The sequence below is a fragment of the Lissotriton vulgaris genome, chromosome 9 (assembly GCF_964263255.1).
Source record: "Lissotriton vulgaris chromosome 9, aLisVul1.2, whole genome shotgun sequence".
NCBI lineage: Eukaryota > Metazoa > Chordata > Amphibia > Caudata > Salamandridae > Lissotriton > Lissotriton vulgaris.
The window spans coordinates 569,411,691-569,427,307 of NC_141697.1; the positions used below are offsets into that span (position 1 = coordinate 569,411,691).

Here is a 15,617-nt window from a genome sequence, read left to right on the forward strand (position 1 = left end):
TTTGTGCTGTCATTTTCAGATTAGAAGGCTCTTTGTCTTTCACACACATCACGTTTCTAAAAACACGTTTTGAGCTTTTACTACAGTGAAAAAAAGTGATTAGGCTCTCCTACACAAGTTACAGAACACAAAGGCGAGCATAATATTGTTGTGTCCTGGTGATCTTGCATACTTTGTGTTCCAAAATACAATTTTGCATTTCTTAAATTACATTGCGGTCTACGTCACTACATGCACTGCATTTTGATGGCAAATTAGAGCTTGTGCGTTATGCGACGCCACCTCTAAACTTCTTCATCCAGTACAGTGAGCTTTTAATTTATTTTACCAAAACATCCTTCAATTGAAGATACATGTGGTCGTGTTTTGGGATTTGACTGTTGTACTCAAACAGTTGTCCACCCCGCCACCATTCTCATCAAGCATTGACAAAGCCAATAGGTTTCCTTTCTGAGAGCTACTGGCTTTGGTAGTGTTTTGTCCCCATGCTGTACAGCAGCACATATGCTTTGCACTGTGGCTAAAAATAATTTTAAAAACACAGATGCAACCAGGCTTAATGAGTTGTTTTTTTAAGTGCATTAATGCTGGACGCATTTCAGTCCCTTTTTATTTTGTTTGTCATGCTGCACAGCAGCCACACTAATATACAACATGACTACAAATCCTTGACAAAGTCTGCTATGCCCATGCTGTACAGTAGAAATAAAAGACTATGGCAGAGCCAGTAGTTTCAAAGGCGAGATCCTTCTACTAATCTTATGCTTCTCTTTCTTTATTTCATATTATCTTAAGTAGAAGATTTAAATATTTCATTAGGGCTTGTTTAAAACTCCGAAACACTGTGTGCGTGAGATTAGCCTTTTTTAAGAAAACGACCTTTAATTTTAGGATATATTTGGCTTAGAATCATTCTGCTCCAAGAGATTAACCTTAAGAGAAAATATGTCCAAGCTTTGAGAAAAGAACCTGAATGTCTTCTCTACACTATAATTCTTTTACCAGTTTAATGAATCTCCTTTTTAAAATTTGATTGGCCTGCTTTCTAACCTTGATGTGTACACTTACCAGTTATCCACAGTCAGTAAAGTTTCAAAGCTTCACATTTGATGAAGCACTAAAGGCGGTGGTCACTATTACCACAGTAAAATAATATGTAACCTGAAAACGTCTGTCATGAATCTGGAGTAATTGAGCATTATATTCATATTATAGGATTATGGGTGAACTGTGCTGGGCAGTCCTTTTTAGGTCTCTGCCTGATCCAGCGCATGCGCTGATCTGGCCGAGACATTTAGAAGCCGCTTTTGGAAGTGCTTCCAAAGAGGCAATCAGCTCACCCTCACGCGCAAAAGCACATGCACAACACTTTTTTTTTGTCGCGCGTGCGCATAATTCCCGTTTTTGCATTTTTATTATTTAATTTCGCTGCCAATGCTTGTTTTTGTATCTGTCACTCCTCGCCACTCGCGGGTGCACAGGGCTTGTTTAATTAGGTAGCAGAATGTAAACTTGAAGATGAGGAAAAAAGCAATTAAGTCCTTTTCCTTGCGATACCTTAAAGTATATCCCTATCAGCACTGCAGTCCTCCTGGCCCCTTGCTGAGGAGGCCATCTTTCTGAGCTGGGTTAAGTCAGAAATCTTGCATGGTAACATGTGCAACCCTGTTAGTACCAATACTATGTCCCAATTTGCCTACTACACTCTCTCACCCCACCGTTCTTGGATGTGATCGGAAAGGACACAGCAAGGAAGGTTTTATGCTCACTGACACACCTGTTTTATTGCACACTCCTGCTACTAGTCACTGACTTATGGATTCCTTCAGATTTCATACATTAGAAGGTAATTCGTGTCTGTTTTGCTTCGCTATTTCCTCTTTTTGTGAATTCTTTCCCTGGGAGTAAAATTATTTTACTTAATAGATTTTTTCAGATATATGGAACTGCACGGATCGAAGGCAGAAGGTTGATCCCTGTAATCTATTACTTCTGGGTAGAGTTTCCTATCGAAGGAACTTGTTGCACATCTTCCTCTGGAGAACACTACACCCGAACCCAGAGGTGCTCAGTGTGGCTCTTTTGCCAGCTGTTCCAGACCTTCATGGTTTTCTTAATGCTAGGAAATATTTCAGGTTCAGTTTGTTGTTATGCTTGTATACAGCTTGAGCATGTCAGGAAAGAGGATGCCTCTACTTTTCCGCAGTTCTTACCATTGCTGCAGTTCCCAAATGTGAGCAATTCTCCTTTTGGAAAAGTCGTTGCCTTCAAGGCATTAAACTCTACAGCAACATTTCTGGTGCATTGAGCTTTAGAGCTCTCTGGCCGGGGATCATGATTGAGCTCAGCACCGGGCCTTTGTAAGTGAAGGTAGGTCACGCGGAATACTGATTTGACAAAGTCTCTTGCTCCCTCAGTGCAACCAGACAAAAGCTGAAGGCTGTACGTGTGAGCCATTCTAGCCCTATTCCCGAAACATCTGGTCCTTGCTTGTAGGGCTGAGTCCACAGTGGTGTGTAGGACTGGAGAAGATCCGGATTGTAAGACAGCGCCTTCGCACACTACCTGCTATTGATGGCAGGCATTGGGTAGAGAACTCGGACAACAGTAAGCGGTACACAGCTTGATGGTTATAACACTGGTTATTCCTAGTGTTCCTGTCAATATCAACATAGTGAGTTCCATGCTGATAACTGGTGGTATTGGAAACTACTTTAAAATCTCTTAAAATACTAAATGGTATATATTTGAGCCTGCTTCTTCACCCAGTTAGTTCCTCCTGTACCAAATTTGTTTTTTCAGTGCTATTTCTCTATTGTCCTTTTATTCATTGAGCCAGATGCTAATTCCAGGCTTCAAGCTTGAAATCCTGGTCAGAATAAAACATGAACATGCTATGTCGTTAAACCGGAGCCTCTAAAAGAGCTCTTATTTTTTTCTTTCCTTACTAAAGACAGGCCAGTTCAAATTTACCCGCACCTCCCTGCCATGAATTGTTACAGCATGTGCTAGTTTGTGAGCGACCTTCAGATCTCTGTTCAATTTATCCCCCAGTTTTTATTAAACTATATTATTCAGGTTTTCAGTCATAAAAAAAACCTCACAAAATCAATATCGCTGACATTACGTCAGCATGGTATGCACGAGAATGGCGCACCAACAGTCTTGATCAGCTACAACAGGAAGATGTGGACAGGTCCACAGTCGAATATCATAAGTTATAACTGAGCACCAACAGAGTTACAATGGCAGTGTTTATGGTGTATTGCTGTGTAAGCAACGAAGAGCGGACGACATTACTAAACAATGACAAGCCTATTTAAATTATACAAGTATAGGAAAATGAAAGCTAATCACCATATCAAAGTCCCAGTGTCACTTAGCAGGGGAGTCCCACAACAAGTAAAAGACCCCCCCCCCTCCGACATTGGGCTTGGCGCATTGGGACCATATAAGTGTTTAGCCATGCAACAGTTAATGTTGTTGCACCAAGGATATTGTGCTAGATAACTAAACACTTCTAAGGTCCTAAAGACGAGACCTATTGGCTATGCCAATGCTTGTTAAATCTCCCTCTGAGTCAGTTATAACCCTGCTCATCAAACCACTGTGAGAGAAAAAGCCCCATAGCACATAGTTGCTTGTACACCACCCTACCAAGGCACATTGTTATAAACTTCTCAATTATCTTATTTTAAGTAGCCTCTCTAAATGTATTGGTATTAATGTACACTGCATTATTTTTATAACAAAGGTCTCGATCTTGTTATACTTGGTAGTTCTTTATGTTAATTTTTCTTAACATCACCTGAGAATGCGGAGTACGAAATTAAGATTGCATATGTATTTACTAGGTAAAACCAAGGACTCTTTCGAGGTTGTACATCCCTGTAGCACTGTTAAAGAAAATAGAACTGATTTGATCATTGAATATGTGCAACATCAAACTATAGCAGGACACAATTAAATGGCCAGATCATTACATCATCAAAATCAAATATTTTTCGAATACATGGAATTGGTCTAAACAGAAATAAACAGAGTTGAGCTAATGTGTGACAGTGAGGAACAGTAACCAATAACTTAGTTACAAGCCTATGCACAAATGTGTTTTAAATAATAAACCCTGGCATTGAATGTGCACCCAAGGCTACCCCTCAGAGGAATATGGTTCCAGGCTGGATGACTCTGGCAAAGAGCTGAAGTGGAAGAGACCTTATGGAATAGTAACAGCCATCTTGTAATGAGGGAGTATCTACTATTCTCAAAGAACAGCTATATTGAAATTAAAGGTTGTTTATCTTGACAATCTTCAAGTGGGCAACCAAGATATAGGGAAGGAGTGTCTGTGAGCACTTTGCAATGAGACAAAGCCACTCCCCTTCCCCCAATGCATAGTAAGACTTGCCAGTAATCACAGGTAAACTGTGCTTTCATTTGCAACAGAGTTTATAACCAAAGGCAGTCCCTGGAAAGCTGAAGTGTAGCATGGTATCGGACTGATTCCAGTATGTTGTAGGAAGACCGCATAAGAAAGGAGGGAGACCATTCTTTCAAGGAATAGACAGAAGGGCAAGGTAGATTGGAGAGACTTTTTCATATTTATAGGAGGCACGCACAAGCAAGATATCCTACTTATAGAAATATGTTGATCAATTAAGTGCATGAGTTGTGCTTTTAGAGGGAAACACCACCTACAAGGAGGAATGCTTCAGTGATGTCCAGAAGGGGGTGTATCGTTAGTAAAAAATGCTGAAGTTAAAAACCAGATTACAGCATGATTTAAAAAGAAAAAGTTGTGGGGTGGGTATATTGGAGTACAAGAATATTTTTTTCAATGTAACATTGCAATGTGAACAAAGAAGCAATTTAATCAGATTCATGTACTACTAATGCTGTTTCTTTTCTTGGGCACCTGGTACCGTCACGAGCACGTTCCTAAGGCTGTTTTGTGATTTCTTTGTATTGCTCTATGAATGTATGTAAGGGACTGTATAAAACTCAATAAAGAAAGTTTGACAAAAAATAAAATAAAGACCTACCCTCTGGAACTGAATCCCTGGAGCAATGGAAAAGCAGAATCCAGCTGGAATCTTATGACTGAGTGAGCTTTTAGGGGACCTATTGTCTTTTGGATTGCAGTGGTTTTTTTTTTTTAGAATCTCTTAGAAATGGGCTTGAAGAATCTCTTCAGTAGAGAACAATGTATTCTTAGGATACAATAATCATACCAGTCAAAGCAGAGGGAGCAGGACCTAGCTTTATCTTTAGCGTTACAAAGTAGGGACCCTTCCATATGGAGGGCATATATGGAAGCTAAAAACAGTGGCTGCTTAGGTATGCCAAATCCATCTCTTTTCAGACATGCCTGTCAAATGGAGAAAGAGGTAGGCTGAATGAAATCAGTAAGTGCTTTCACAGAAAGAAAGTAAAGCTCTGCTTCTGTTTTTGGCTAAGCACAAGGTAACTGAGGAATATCAGCGATTAAATTTGAGATAGTGGGGGCCACCAGCTTTTATTTTGGGGGACCAGTACTTCTTTCTCCTCGTCTGACATTTTCATAGAGAAAGTGAAAAACACAAAAAGAAAAGACTGAGGAAGAGCGACATAAAACCATTACCAATGGAGAATGCAGGGACCTACACATGTGAGATAACTGGGCAGGGAGTGCCTGGCAGCAAATTAAAGAGGCCTGAGGTGGATTCAGGACAACATGCCCTTGGTATTCGGCACACTAACATTTTATAGCGCCAGCAGTGCTTTTGGCACCAGCGCATATTATTTTACAAATAAAGCACAGAGGAATATAGAGTAAGTCTTTTGGAGTCCGAGAGGGCAAATGCTCTGCTGGGCTTTATATGTGAAGGAGTTGCGAGGGTCAGAAAACCCTATCCCCAAACCATAAGACTAATCAGAGTTAAACATTTTGAACCACTGCACCAGGTTTGGAAAATGTTTGAAAATAACTGGAATAAATCATTGAACAAACTTGTGTTGGGGGATGTTATGGCTCAGGCATAACTTCGATCCACTGACACTGGCTAGCTGTGGTTATTGATGCCATTGGAACCATAATTGGGACCATCTTCTGTATATGTATGAGACTTCTATTTTTGTTTAATTTTCCAGTTATCATCCAGGGATACAATTCCTTGTTCTTAAACCTGGGAGGAAATTCTGTTGTCGGAGAAAGAAAGACAGCATGACATCTCTTGGCAATATAGTATATAGTGTTTATCAAATTGAGGCCGGGAGGTCAACCATCCCAGTAGAACTGTAAACTGTACTCCACTTAAACATTACAACATAACAAGCAGTGTCTTCTTATGTTTTCTCAAAACCACAATATGTCATACATTTCATTAGCATATCAAATCAAGCGTTTGCAAAAGCATGTCGTTATCTCTTCTAATTTCAGCAAGAAGCAATAGTTTCAAGTCTACATGTTAATACATTTTCACACTCCCTGCACTGCCAGTGTCCTTGACTGTCACAGGCTTTAAAGCCTAGAAATGCCTTCCTCCCTACTCGTCTACTATTCTGCAATACATAACCACCCTCTTATCTTGTTCCTGAGTGTCTACTTTTATCTACATATTTACTCATAAACTTTTCCTTGCACTCCGTGCCTGTGGTGCATACCATGATTTTCCATTTGTACTGTTTCTGAATTCTATTTCTCTATCTACTAAAACTCGTATTTGCTTCCCCCAGGCTCACACTATTCTTGCTCTCTATTGTGGTATTGTAAACCACTTAGGACTGTGCTTTTCCGTTACCATGTCCATTTCTACACTTCTTTCTGCTGATGCATTGGAATGATTAGGCCTTCCCCCTTTTCTATATACTCTGTAACGTTCCCCCTGTTTAGTTGAAATTTCAACTGTTTCCTCACCTTTTTTGTTGCCTGCAGACATTAATGTGTATATGTTCTCCTCAAAGCCCTGCATTTTTTTGACCAATCTAGTGGTGAACACAAGACCCAACTTCTGGATAACCCTTTTGCAGCATCCTATCTAACTGAAAGACTAATAACATCAAGAGCTCTACCACAAGTATAGGCAACATGGCCTTAAATAGTCCTGACATCCAGGATGGTATCCAAGTAAACCACCCTGAGAACCACTTGTCTGGGGAACCCCCTCATCCACCTTCTTTTGCAAAGTATACAGAGCTTGAATGGCCTGTGTTGATGTTCCATGGTCTGCATCGTTGTCTGGGATGGAGGTACAGCAGGTAGTTTCAATCTTGGCACAGAACAGTGACCACTTCAACCTTAAGGACGTTGCCTATACAGCCGCTCTCCCAATTCCAGTAGTAGTCCATTAGATTGGAGGTGCCCCAATGCATGTCAGAATTATACTTTGTGGTATTACAATTGATGTTGTTCCCCACCGGTGCCTTTCCATTTGCCCTGAAACAAAGACAAAACAATAGGTTTTCTACCTGCTCGTAAAGATGTTGGTGTTACTACCCAAGTTACTCTAAATATGTTCATTACACATAGCGGACACTTCTGTTGTGTGCTATTGTCACTCTGGTTTCCCCTCCATAAAGAAAGGGCCCTACACCCAAATGTAGCGCCATTGTGCCATTGTGCCAGTGACTGTGAACGTATACTGATCCACTTACTCAGAAACATGGCCTCTCTTGACAATCTTTGTGCCGGGGTGTGGCGGAATAATTCTCAAAGAAAAGTGTAGGTCGGAATATTCCTTTAAATCCCCATTGCAATATTTTAGCTCTCCACATTTCATCCTTGCAACACATAAATTGTCTTGGCCATCGCGTCTAACTTCACTACTAGTTCTTTGCGTATTGTTAGGACATTCATTATATCTGCTAACTCTTTCTCATATTGTTTGATGTTTACGAGGAATGTTCCCTGTTTTACCTGCAGGGGCTGCATCTGCTCTCGTATTCTGCTATGGAAAAGGTGTAATAGACATATGGTAATATTAAGAGGTACCTCTTTAAATGAGCGTAACCTGTCGGTGGCATGTGGAATCCAGGAACAAACAAAACACGATTCAGGATGTCCTGCTGATCTTCAAACTTTTACTAAAGCAAAAGATTTTTTCCACGTTTCTGAGTGGGAAATTGTAGAATCTTTGAGGATCAACAAAAGTCCTAACAGCTAGCATTCCTACTTAATTTTTGTTGAATACAGTACCCAGGTGTGTCTGGGTGCTTTTCACCGGGGCAGAACCAGCCAAAACCTGCACCATGTGATGTCAGTGTAGTGTCAATGTGTTCTTCATGTTAGTTTTAGTCCTTTCCTATGACATGTTGGGGCCACTAATACATGAAGGTACTATTTATATTTTTGCAATGCTGTGTGGTATGACTTTGATCATTGGCAGAAAGGGCCAGAGATTTTTATTGCATACATGAGAGAAACTTTTTTTACCCATCCCTTGATATTCCCTGGCTAAGAAAACGTGCTGGGATCCACCAAGCTATGTCCCCAGGTTTCAGAAAGGCCGAGTGTTTTTAAGGATCCCTTATACTCGCTGGCTCAGAGTCCAAATACTGCGGCCATTTCCTGTGGCAAGTAAGAAGAAAGTTGGATTTCTTTGGACAGGGGTTTTATATGTGCGCTGGAAGGGGGAGCCCCCATTCTGCTTCCCCTAATGTCCGTATACTGTCTGGCACCTTGCAGTGAGTCCCGATTCTAAGACTGTCCAGCACTCCACCCCACTACTTTTCTTGCCAGTTTGGTGGGCTTTCTGCCCCTGGATGGTAATATTGGGACATTTAACACACTGGAAACAAGCTAGACCCGACTGAAGTGCCCCCATCAGTGCAAAACGGGCCTTGGGTTGCTTGTATTCTGGTCAGAGGACCTGGCTTGGCAGTTCATGTTGGTCTGTTGCTGGTCGAGCTGGGTCAAGACAGATTTTCATATGGCTGGGTCTAACATGAGCCGAAGACGGCTGAAATGCCAGAAACCGGTCCCCGGTAGCTTGTCTCCTTTCTGGTGAAGAATTGGCTTGGTAGTTTAGTCTGCCCTGTTCCCATGATGCACTGGGCCAGGGACAGACTGATTTGCATATAGCCAGGTTCTGAGCTGGGATGGGGCAGTGAGATAAATAACGGTGATGGATCAAGCCCTGATCTTTGGACTGGGTAAGAGTGGTCTGCTTAATTCAGACACTCTGTTCATCACCACCCCCTTTTCTGAATCGTTTTTGGCCACTATAGGTGTGGCAGGGTATACTCAGACATGAGTCCCTTTCTCACTGCTCCATCAGGATTCAAGCAAGCCGGGCCGAAGACGGCTGAAATGCCAGAAACCGGTCCCCGGTAGCTTGTCTCCTTTCTGGTGAAGAATTGGCTTGGTAGTTTAGTCTGCCCTGTTCCCATGATGCACTGGGCCAGGGACAGACTGATTTGCATATAGCCAGGTTCTGAGCTGGGATGGGGCAGTGAGCTAAAAAACGGTGATGGATCAAGCCCTGATCTTTGGACTGGGTAAGAGTGGTCTGCTTAATTCAGACACTCTGTTCATCACCACCCCCTTTTCTGAATCGGGTCTAACATGAGGTCATAGGGTGAGCAAAAGATCAATGGGTTGGAATGCTACCATTAACGATTGCCAGTGGTTAGACGTATTGCAAGCATCCTCCCATTATCTTTTGTGTTTTTGACATTTTGGGTCATTTACCACCTATCTAAGGGAGTGGGCAGAAAGCCCACCAGACCATCTGGGTTAAAATATGAGAAATAGACCACACCTTCCCTCCCCAGGCACCAGATAAGGTTTCTGCCCCTTCAGGAGGAAGATTAGATGGTGAATCCTAAATTCCTAGCCATGGAGCGGGGAAGCCAGTATACACCAGGGATTGTCCCCCTCCCCAAAAAAATATTGTGTGGGGGATCAGACCCTACCACCACGCATCTAACACCACTATGGGAGTTAAAATTGGGGTGGGGCAGTTATATGCTATTAAGAGATGTAAAATAGGGGTGGGGGGTGCAAACCTATCCAAATTTCCACTCACTTGCCATAGGAGTGGCTGCAGTACTTTGAGGGGTGGGTACATAACTTCTTTTTAGACTCATGAAGTGGGTGGTACTGCCCAGTACTAGGAAGAGCCACCCATATTAATTGAAAGAAAAAGAAAGAGTTCCTGGGCCTTAATTACACATCAGATGTTCTGTCCCTATTTGTGCCTCTGGACTCCCCTATTTGAGTGTACCCAGAGCAGACCGGGACTCTGTGTCAGATTATAGAACAAAAACGCTGTCCTCCGGTTGGGTGCCAACTCTGACTGAGTTGAGAAAGTGGCACCACCTTTCACTGGAGGCAGACTGACCCCTCTTTGAAGAGAGGGGATACACGACTTCCCAATGCAGTTACAAAAAACAGGTCTTTACTGAGCAGATGCAAAGTCAAATTGCTTCCACATTTGCATGGGGCTAAGGCCCTATGCGAATGTGGTAAACGGCTCCTGTTATTGTGCTAGATGTTCACCGGCACGATTCATATTGTAGAAGGGACTGCACCAGTATCTACGGACCCTTCTATAATACCAGCATGCCACGGAGAATAAGGCCACTGGTGTCTAGTGAAGTTTCTGCCACCTTGAGAGATCCGATTAGGGAAAAATACCAAATATGCCCAGCCGGTATGCAGAAAGATTCCTTCCGATGCTCCACAGAGTTTCCGGAAGTGGCTCAATGTTCAGACGGGACAGCTTGCACCCTATTTATTTTGTTGTATTATTGTTATTATTAAAAGTAAAACAGTCCCTTGTGTCTGGTGCACTTCTTGCTTCAGAAGGTGGATGTGTTGGGGGGGGAGGTGGGGGGTGCAGATGGTCTCTTTGGGCTCTGGCAATGATGTAGGTGGCCTCATGTATGGGTGGCCTCTCCCCCACTCCATCATTTTCATAAAAATGGCTATCCTTGGTTGACTTTCTGCCTCATGTGGTGTGCAAATTCGGAGTACACCCTCCCAATCCACTCCCTAGCCAGTGAGTCTGTATCGCCCCTTGGTGCGTAAGGGAAGTAATTGGCATGCCTGTGGTAAGTCGCCGAACCCCTCCTCTGCGCCCTTACTTGAAGCCAGACATTTTGAGCAGATAGTAACAGAACTCCTCACAAGTTGATTATAGGTAGTAATAGTACTTTAACTTGAATGTAAGACCAGGAATCAACAAAAGCTACTTCACTTTAGAAGAGTGAAGTTTAGATCGAAAGGATTTACTGAGATACGGGGCCTCGTTTTTGGCCCTAGATATCGTACTGATCGATATTGTACCAGTGCACTCTGAATGCCTGAAATTATTGATGACTGTCTGTATTTTGCTTTTTTTCTGTTCTTGTTTTGGATTATTCAATAAAAAATCTTTTTAAAAAGCCACATCACGTGTGGTTGCATGTGCAGCAAGTTTTCATGTTCTTGGTGTTACTTAGTTAGTTTGTCGTGTTTTTATTTTTCTCTCTCGTGTCGGGTCAGTTTGATGTTCAAGGAAGTAGACTGTTTGGCTATGACTGAACAGTGCCAAGGCCCTTCTTAGGGTATCAGCGTAGGATAAATCTGCACAAGATACCAGCCCTGGTCAGCCATAGGCATAGTTACAAGCTTCCAACTACTTTTTCATAAATTTACCCTGCTGTACAGAACAGTACATAAGTGAATCATGTCGGCGATTGGGGAAGAGAAGGCCATTGTTCTTAGCATTTCTGTGAATGCAGTGTATGAAATCTGCAGTGTTGGGCCAAGCATTCTATCCTAAAGCTGATTAAGTGGTCAAGTGATGTGTCTTGTTGTGTTATCTTGACATATATCTTGTTTTCTATCTCACAGGATCGATGCCAACGTGGAGGACACACAGCTCAACGTGGAGGGTGCCCACTCGGAGATTCTGAAATACTTCCAGTCTGTCACTTCCAACCGCTGGCTAATGATCAAAATCTTCCTCATCCTAATTGTCTTCTTTATCATCTTTGTGGTATTCCTGGCATGAGGACACCAGCTCCCTAACCTTCCCCCTATCCCAAAACAGTTCCATCCCAGCGTCCATCTGACTCATTTGACCTCTGTAGGGGTTTCCGCTCCATCACCGTGTCAAGTGGCCTCAAGAAGCTGGTGCATTACGGAGCGATGGCTTGCTGCTGGGGTGAGCAGGCACTGCCCACTTAATGTCCCATGACCTGTGAAACACCAAAGTACTCCAAAGAAAAATGACTTAATTTGGCATGGGAGGTCGTGATGGGCAAATGCCTCTAGTCACAATTTGTTAGAGGCAATTGTGATATATTGGGACTCGAATCTTGAATCCTGATGAATCTCATTCCACAACTGAGGCAGCAGGAATCTTTCAATGTTTAACCATCTCAATTAATCCACATTCCCCAATCTCCTGATTTGATGACCCTGTACTGTGAAACAGACTCCTATCAACTTGGCCTCTTTGATGGTGCTTCATGTACGTTTTCAGCATAAGAAACACAGAGGAAGCTACCGTGCCCGTGAGGCAGAGTCCTGGATTTATCAGCAGGCATCCCATCATGGAGAATAGTTGATCATGCAGCAGAAGAGACTTTAACTCAGTGAAGTGAAATGAAGGGATTCTGACCCCCAGCCCCTCCTCCATGCACCAAACACTTAACTTGCCTCTTTGCTCGAGGCACGGTGTAGCCCAATGTAGGCAAGGCCTCCCTCTTTCTTTAACAGAAAAGGAAAAGACTGGGGGGTCGACTCGTATTTAAACACTTTCCTTTTTATCCAACTAATAAACAACAGTTATTTTTTTTATTTATTAGATGGCATTCTAATTACCCTATTGTCCCTCTCCCTCCTGTCTCCCTTTGCACAGCTCCTCTGGATGGCCTACAAGGGTGGGGCCATTTGTGGAAATCATTTCCTCCCCCAGTTTTGGCAATGGGGGCCACTTTTTCTATGCAGTGCCTTTTAATCTTTTCCACCTATGTCAGCAGATCTCCCTCTTGCTCCTCTCCAACGTGAACAGTATTTACATATGATCTGTAATGTTTTTTAGTTCATTAACTCCCAGGGTTCATGATCCACCCACCGTCCACAAATTCTCTTGCAACCTTGTTGCACCTCCACCTTTCACTGTGTCCTCTAGCTCATATGCCCCTCCCCTGCATATTATGTAAGGGGTGAAAGGATAGAAGTGGGCCCTGGATATGTGAGTGCATAGCAAGTAGGTTGTTCCTTTGTACTACCTACATATAGAATGTGCATATCTGGGGTAGAAGATGCTGGGAAACTAACACCATAAGAGCAGCATTACAAGGATCTCCCCTGAGAACAATAAACAGTTTGGAAGTGGCACTGTATACCTTTGTACAAGGACCATGAACAAACTATAAAACCATAGATAATTCCAGAAGTTATTGGAGAGTTGGGCCATTTTTAAAAAAAATTTTTTAGCCCGTACTCCTCCCAGGCGAGTGTCCCAGTTCGTCACCCAAGCCCATGAAACTTGCCGGAGGCTTGGTCTGATCTAGTTTAGTGGGTGGATGTCCGGCTAATCACAGCTGGCTTTTTAATACAAACGACAGAATGTAGCAGATGCTGGCAAGTGTGTGGCATGGTCTTGCCTCCTGGTGTGAGTGTTCACACTGCCTTATTTCTGCTTGAGCCAGACCCTGAATGAGTCCCAGAGTTTTGCGGCCCATATGCCGAAGCACCTGGCACTGTGCTGATCATCTTGGTCACAGTGACAGTCTTCTCTGGTGCTTGTTGCTTGTGTTTGAGTTTAATGCAGGGTGTGTTACAATTCTAGGCCCTGTTCTTGAGCCTTGGGGGAGCTTTATGTACTGTTTTTTTGTGCGAGGACCTGTATGAATTTTACTGACCATTTTGCCCCCTGTACAGACTGTAAATAGCACAGTGCGGATTGTTCAGTAGTGATTTGTATAATCATACTGTTTGCCAAAAAAAGTAAACCAGAAATGTAATTCAATGGCATAGTTCTTGTCTGTGATAATTTCTAGAACTCCTTGTGTTTTTGCAATACATCCTGCTTCCTTTTGGTTAATAGCTGAATTGGCTTAGTGACAAGGGAAACTGTGTATATGTTTTACAGTGACCGATGTGGAGGAGAGGAAGTGATTTGCTTTGTAGATAACCACTTTATTCAAGAATATGAAATGGCTTTACACTTTATGATTACTGTTCCTGAAATATTCATGCTGTTGTTTTTAGGTCTCTACTAGACAGACATGCTGTTTCTCCAGCACTGGATCTTTCATAGATTCACATATTTGTATAATTTCTTGTTTTCACATTGGGAGTCCTGCGGTGAGCTTTCAAAACCGTGTTCAAGAAAATGCCTTGAAGCAGGTCAAGGCTACTTTAGTTTCTCATTCATCTCATTCAAAAATACAAGAATTCTGGCTAAAGAGGTTAGAGTGCACTGAGCTCCATTCCTCCCTGAGGTTTCCATATTTGATTTCTAGTTCACGTCATGTATAAATGAGTCCTTATCAGAGCTCTGCTCTGAGACATTTCGATCACCATATTGTGCCAGATTTTCACATCTTCATTAATCATTTTCAACTACTCACTGACTTTTACAATATTTTCTATCCTGGTGGCTTAATCCTTGAAGAGAGCACTGAATTATCAGGGGGGGGACTGTCTTTCCAGTTGACTGCTGAGAAGAATGTCCGTGATCAAAGTAATCGCATGAGTCTGTTCCATAAACATAAAAAAAAGTTAAAGAGCTGCAAAAAAAAACATTTGAGGAGGACAATTGGACACCAAAACAATCACTGGGAAAAGTGTCCCCGAAGAGCTCCCATTTGTAGACCTAGAAACATTCCGACAAGATAGGTAATAGATGGACTACAGTCTGTGATCCCATTACTGCTCCATCCATATGTTTCCTGTCTGCACCTGTTCCATGACCAACAACAGTTGCTCTACCAGTGATGGGGACACCAGCTGCCTTTCCGACTGCTACACTGTGGAAGCCTGCTACACTAGCAATTGCATGCTGTACCACTGACAATAGAATCACGTACCACGGACAATAGCATCCCTGTTGACTACTTTATCGTACACCGTTCCATCGTCTGACACCTAAGATAAAGGCTGTTCTGCTTCCACTGGTCATGGCCAAGAAGTTCTTAAGTTTTGAGGACAAGTCACATACCAGAATACCTTCTCTTCTCCCTGTGAAGTTCTTAAACACAAGTTGAATCTCAGGACAAAGGACCCTGTAAAGCTGAGAAAGGCTCGAGTCAGTTGCATGAAGTGTGAAGACTATCACTACCGGCAATAGTAAGCTGCAGGCCACATCTATTATGACTCTCTAGAGTTATGGAAACTCTCTATATGATAGAATGGATCCTCGTACATCATCACAATTTCTATCTGGAATCGCCAACTGTAAGGGTTCCAGTGGGCCTTCTTAATCTGTTGTATGGTGAAATACTATTATATAAGGTTTCCACACCATGCACCTCAGGTGGATGTTCCAGAGCATGTGCTTCAAGCTGAGCACAACCTGCACCTGCTCCTCCAGCTGCTTCTGCCCCCGCTGGCTCTCCTCCAATTGTTGCAGGGATTCTGGTCAGGAACAGAACTACGCTTAGGACCACAGAACAGTAATAGTTGAGGACTGAGTCTCCAG

General features: G+C 42.7%; 1 protein-coding gene across 3 annotated transcripts in view; it reads left to right on the top strand.

Moving 5' to 3' along the window:
• The window catches only part of STX5 (syntaxin 5), a 107,541-nt gene extending 93,598 nt beyond the window's left edge, over window positions 1–13,943 (top strand). For all 3 annotated transcript variants that reach the window (XM_086938119.1, XM_086938118.1, XM_086938120.1), the window contains exon 11: window positions 11,816–13,943. In XM_086938119.1, coding sequence (XP_086794245.1) covers window positions 11,816–11,975 — 160 coding nt within the window. In that variant the 3' untranslated portion in view covers window positions 11,976–13,943. The remainder of the gene's footprint in view (window positions 1–11,815) is intronic.
• The last annotated feature ends 1,674 nt before the right edge of the window (window positions 13,944–15,617 follow it).